This window comes from Coffea eugenioides, chromosome 7 (assembly GCF_003713205.1).
Source record: "Coffea eugenioides isolate CCC68of chromosome 7, Ceug_1.0, whole genome shotgun sequence".
In the NCBI taxonomy this organism is placed as follows: Eukaryota; Viridiplantae; Streptophyta; class Magnoliopsida; order Gentianales; family Rubiaceae; genus Coffea; species Coffea eugenioides.
The window spans coordinates 12,872,930-12,878,929 of record NC_040041.1 but is presented as its reverse complement, the minus strand read 5'-3'; the positions used below and the strand labels follow the sequence as shown (position 1 = coordinate 12,878,929).

Genomic DNA, 6,000 nt, shown 5'->3' with positions numbered 1-6,000 from the left:
TCGATTAGCAAATATTTTTTAATCATTGACCCTAATATTATTATATCTTTATCACTTTCTTGTGGGTTATTTATACATTTATCACTTTCTTGTGGGTTCCAATTCAAGATCCCTTACTTGACCCTTTAACTTACCAGCTATCAACTCCACAGGTCAGAAAGAAAGAGACAACCTTCAACCTGGGAACTTCACACATATTACCTTTCTTGAGCTAATTGGAATTGACATTTCTTAGATGGATATATCATTTCTTTCCTTGTTTAATATAAATGTCTACTAGAAATGCCACTATACTGTCCCCATGCACAAACTAATTGGAACTATGAATTCAGTATTTCCCTGGAATTCATCGCTGTCCCTTGTTTGGATTGCCATTTTAAGAGTTTTTAAGAGCTTTTCTCTGTTATTTCATTAATCTGAATGTAAGCTTGAGAATTGAGATAGGAACAAGTTAAAGAAATGTTAAAATTAGCTTGAAGTGGGCATTATTTTTTGAAATCTGTTTTATTACTTTTGTACCTTATTTCTTAGAAATGTTATTCTAAATTTCTGTTTTAACTAATCAGAATCTGTATTGGTTATTAAATGTTTTTTATTAAGGAATGTACAACTCATTTCAAGGTTCATCATCAAGTCCTGCGATGGAGCAAAATAATGAAAACGTGGAACAATTGAATTACAACGAAGAAAGAGCTGATGAAATGAGTGAAGAAGAAATAGAAATAATAGAAGATGATGGCAATGAAGGAGGACAACAAGTAGATGGAGATGGAGGAGCTGGTCCTTTTGAGAAAAAGCAAAGGAAGAAGAAATCCAGCATATGGGATGAAATGACTGAAGTAGTGCTAGATAATGGGACGGTCAAAGTGAAGTGCAACCATTGCAAGGAGTTTTCACCAAGAGTACAACCGGAGCCACATCTCAGCACAAGAGACACCTGACTTCTTGCCTCCAAAGAAAGATGGCCATTGGGGAGCAAAGCAAACAAAAGCAACAAGTGCTTTCATTCACCGAAGGTGGACCATCACTTCCATCACAAATTTCTCGTATGATCATGCCAAGGTAAGAGAGCTTGCGTCACACATGATTCTTGCACATGAGTACCCATTTTCTATGATGGAGCATGTAGTTTTCAACAAATTCATGAAAGCAGTTTCTCCGTTTTATAAAAAGATTAATCGGCAGACTGTTAAGGAAGATTGTATGAGTACTTATACAATTGAAAAAAGGAAGCTGAAATCATTGTTGAAAGGTCCTGGTAGGATTAGTATTACAACTGATTTGTGGAAATCTGGTCAAAAAATTCAATATATGGTTGTGACTGGTCATTTTATTGATTCTGATTGGGTGCTTCAAAAGCGTGTATTGAATTTTTGCAATGTTCCTCCTCCTCATACTGGAGTTATTATAGCTGATGCTCTAAGTAAGTGCTTCATTGATTGGGGGATTGAGAATAAGGTTTCTAGCATAACTGTTGATAATGCTTCATACAATGATGTGTGCATTAGGAGACTTAGAGAGGATTTTTCTCTAAGAAAAAGATTAAGTATTGGAGGAAAAATTTTTCATGTTAGATGTTGTGCACATATACTTAATCTCTTAGTGCAAGATGGTCTTGGTCAACTTGGTGGTGTGATTGATGTTGTTAGAGAAGGGATAAAATACTTGAACAATTCAGAATCTAGGCTTATTGAATTTGCCAAAATTAAAAAACAGCTTCAGTTGCCCTCTAGAAAACTAATTTTGGACTGTCCAACAAGGTGGAACAGCACTTATTTGATGTTAGCTTCAGGTTTAGAGTTCAAGGATGTCTTTCCAAGATATGCAGACATAGACCCTGGATTTCACTATGTTCCTACTGATTTTGAGTGGATGAAAGTGGAAGAAGTGTGCAAATTTCTAGGAATATTTCATGAAATCATTGATATGATTTCCGGGTCTGAGTATCCAACATCTAACATTTTTCTTGTGGAGCTCTATAGGATTAAAGAGCTTTTAAATGAAAAAGCTCTTGATCCTTTTGACCATATTCGGGCTATGGCTGGAAGTATGTCTGCTAAATTTGATAAGTATTGGGGGGAAAGTAATGTGCTGCTATCTTTGGGTGCAATTTTGGATCCGAGATACAAAATGTTCCTTATTAATCATGCTTTTCCGGTGATTTATGGTGAGGATGCAGCTCCTAGATTCATGGCTGAGATTAGAGACATTCTTTATGAGCTTTACAATGAATATGTTGATTGTCATGTTGTTTCCCATTCTGAACAACAAAGGCAGGTTGTAAAAAAGAGACAAAATGAAGGTTCTACTTCTTCTAGTAAGAAACAGAAAATGACTGCACCCACCGTTTTAACTGGCAAAGAAAAGTTTCACATGCATGTGAGTGAAATTGATAGGGCTCCACCAGAAAAATCAGATTTAGATGTTTATTTAGAGGAAAGTAGGTATGCTTGTGATGCAAAGGCAAATCTGGATGTTTTGGGTTGGTGGAAAGGAGAAAGATTGAGATTTCCCATCTTGTCGAGGATGGCTGCCGATATACTCTCCGTTCCTGTTACCACTGTGGCTTCAGAATCTACCTTCAGTGCTGGAGGGAGAGTAATTGATGATCGAAGAGCTTCTATGTCGGTTGAGACGGTGCAAATGTTGCTTTGCGGCAATGATTGGATCCGCAGTCTCCATGGCCTAAAGAATAAGTCTCGTGTAAGTAATTGATTGGATGTTTTTGTTGTTGTTACAGTTGCCTTATTTCTAATTTTGATGACTTTTTTAACTTTCATACTTTTATTCTGTAGGAATCACTTGATGTGGCCGAATCAATCACATATGAAGAAGTTGAACTTCCTGAATCATTCAATGACTAATTTGGTGGCTGTTGTCCGTTGATGTTGCTTGGGGACAGTTTATGTAATTTTTTATTTTGTAATCTGATCTGGTTTGGACAGTTGATGTTGCTTGGTGGCTGTTTATGTAATTTTTCATGTTATAATCTGATTTGGTTTGGACATTTTGGGTTGGACATGTTGTAATCTGATCTGATTTGGATATTTTGGTGTGGACATGTGGTAATCTGATCTGGTTTGGATTACTGGTGGCTGTTGATATCGTAATGTGGCTGTTTATATAATTTTTCATGTTGTAATGTGGACATTTTGGTGTGGACGTGGTAATCTGACCTGGTTTGCTGAAGTTTTAACTTCTTGTATTGTCATTTGGTGTAGTTTTAACTTCTTGCTGCAGTTTAAACTTCTTGTAATTTGATGTGGTTTGGACATTGTAATCCCCCTGTGGACATTTTGTTTCTCCATTTGATGGTTTTTGCTGTAGTTTTAACTTTAGACTCTGCCTTGTATTGTCATTTGGCATGACTTGTTGAATTGAATCAGAGAAATACGAGTATTGTCATTTTGGCTTCAAATAATAAATCAGAGAAAGTGTATCTTCTTGTGATCTGGGCTCTCCCGTAAACGAGCTCGAGTTCGAGCTTCGAGCTCGAAAAGCTCGACTCGAGTTTTTTCGCGAGCTCGAGCTCGAGCTTCGAGCTCGGCGGCTCGATTTCAAAACTCGATCTCGAGCCCGAGCTCTCTATGAACACGTCGAGTCGAGTTCGAGCGCCTTGTAGAGCTCGAATGACTAATCGAGCGAGCTCGATTAGGGGTTCGAGTCGAGCTCGATTGTCCTATGCTCGAGCTCGACTCGGCTCGTTTAACAGCTCTACATGCAGCCTAATGATTTCTATGCAAGACAGTTTTAGGTCACTTGATATGTGAAGACAGTATAAACTGAATAATCTTAACCTCGTAAAAATGCAGATTCTTTGAACCTCGTTTTGGATTGTCAATTTTCATAGAAAATGTTTTAGAATATTCCTCGACTCATATCTCAATCACTTTTTTATTTGACATACATTCAACTATCCATTGATTGCCAAGTCATTGATGTAGTTTACTATGAAGTCTTGAAATTGTCCTATACATATGAGTAGGTAATATACCTCTTAAGATATTGGATAAATTACTCTTTACTCCTTGGGATTTAGTGCTTCATCACATAAGTCTCATATAATTTAAAAACCTACATATAACTCCCTCAATGTCACATAAGCCTCATTATCAATTTATTAGTTTGACTTTAACTTTTTGCATTGATTGTTAGTTTTAATGAAAAAATTATCGATGACACTTTAATTCAAACCATGAAAGGGTTATATGCATGTTTTTAAACCATAAGAGAGTTATGTGGTAAAGTACCAAATCATAGGAGGCAAAAGGTAATTTATCCTAATATATGTCTAAACATCCACGTAAATTACCAACACAAGTGCGTTTAGATTGGCCACAAAAATAAAAAAAAATCTTGTATCACAAATATGTTTTGAATGACCCTTTTATCTTTCCAACCAATTGTTTTTTGCTCACATATATCAAGATATCTAAGAGTCGTTTCCTAAATTCAAAAGAATCACAAAAAAAAGCTATTGTAATTAATACAAAATAGTTTTCAATAATAATGTGGCGCATAAAAATTCTAGGTAAGAACATCAATACAAATCGGGATACTTTTGGAAACCTCTCCTAGGTTTCTAACAATTTCATTGAGTTCCCTGGAGATTTCAAAAATTATACTTACATCCCTTGTCCACCTAAATGACAATATTAATCTTAACATTTTAATAATACTCCGTTGTTGGATATGATATACAAAGATTGGGATTTATCATTATTTTTTATTTTCCTTTTCTCTTCTTATTCCTCTTTTTTTATATTTTGCGAGTAAAATCACAGAACTATAAATATTGACCCTTGTCACTATCATTACCAAATATTGAACTGGTCACTTTTGTTTTTATGACAATTTTGAATGTGATTCAATGTTTTAGTTGATCATTTTTCTAGTGCTAATAATTAGTGTAATTATAGCTTATCAAATAATAAATATGGGTATTGGAGCTTGATACTTCTTCCTTATATTTGTGCTATATATTTTACAATTATTTTGGAAAGTAATATAAACTTTATAAATTGAGCGTATTTTAGGTTACTCATTTAAAGTTTTGACCAAGCCTAAGGTTTGGTTATTAAAAGTATCAAATCAAATGAGGCAAGTGTAATTTTCAAAACCTCAACAAAACTCAGCGAAATTATTAGAAACCTTACAGGAAATTTATGAAATTATCCCATACAAATATAACGTGCACCATAATTGCCCCATTGCCTACTTATAGTTACCTAAAAATAAAAAAACTAAGAATATATGAATAAAATCAGCGTGGTTGAATTACATCCTTCAAAGCAGCCGTTCTTGATCTTGAGTGAACCTTCTCAACCAGATATAGCACTTCATCCACTTTCTTGTTCATACCATTGAATTTCTCATTCAAATCCTTCAATTTCTGATCCGAATCTGCCACAATCCTCTGATGGGTCCTGAACATCTCAATTTGTACCTCCATCTCGGATTTACCAGGTGAATGTGACGATTGGTTTGCTTCTTTCTTGGAGCCAGAATTCGTCTTCTTCTTGGAAAAATTCCAGCACTTGAATTTTGACAAGTTGGACGTAGACATGACTCTCTCTTGCTATGGGGCTATCTTACACATTAATCTCAACCAGCAAAAACGGAGAAATGCTAAATGTAATATATAGGAAGAAAAGAAAAAGGAAATTTTTAGAAAGTGAATCAATTTTTAGCAAGTTACAGTTATGGTAATAGGGACTTAACTAGGCATTCAACATTTCCTTTTTCTAAATTTTAGTTAGTCATCGAAAGATAACAGCAAGTATATATAAAGCCGAATGGCGCTTGAGACAAAAAAGGGAACTTGCCAAAACTCTTCAGAGGTTCCATGGAAACTAGGACATTTTTTCCCTTAAATTGCATATTCTGCCCCCCAACTTTAGCGTTTTTCACAATACACATTTGGATGCACATGGCATTTCAAACTTAAAATGATCCACATGGCATGTCGCCCACACAACTTTAGCATGAACACGATTCAAT

The 6,000-nt window shown here is 35.3% G+C and overlaps 1 protein-coding gene across 1 annotated transcript; it reads left to right on the top strand.

The window, feature by feature from the left end:
* The first annotated feature begins 1,083 nt into the window (after positions 1-1,083).
* On the top strand, positions 1,084-2,864 carry LOC113776947 (zinc finger BED domain-containing protein RICESLEEPER 2-like). Its single transcript, XM_027322000.1, has 2 exons — positions 1,084-2,703; positions 2,796-2,864. Exons 1-2 carry the CDS (start codon positions 1,084-1,086, stop codon positions 2,862-2,864), a joined length of 1,689 nt encoding a protein of 562 aa, XP_027177801.1.
* The last annotated feature ends 3,136 nt before the right edge of the window (positions 2,865-6,000 follow it).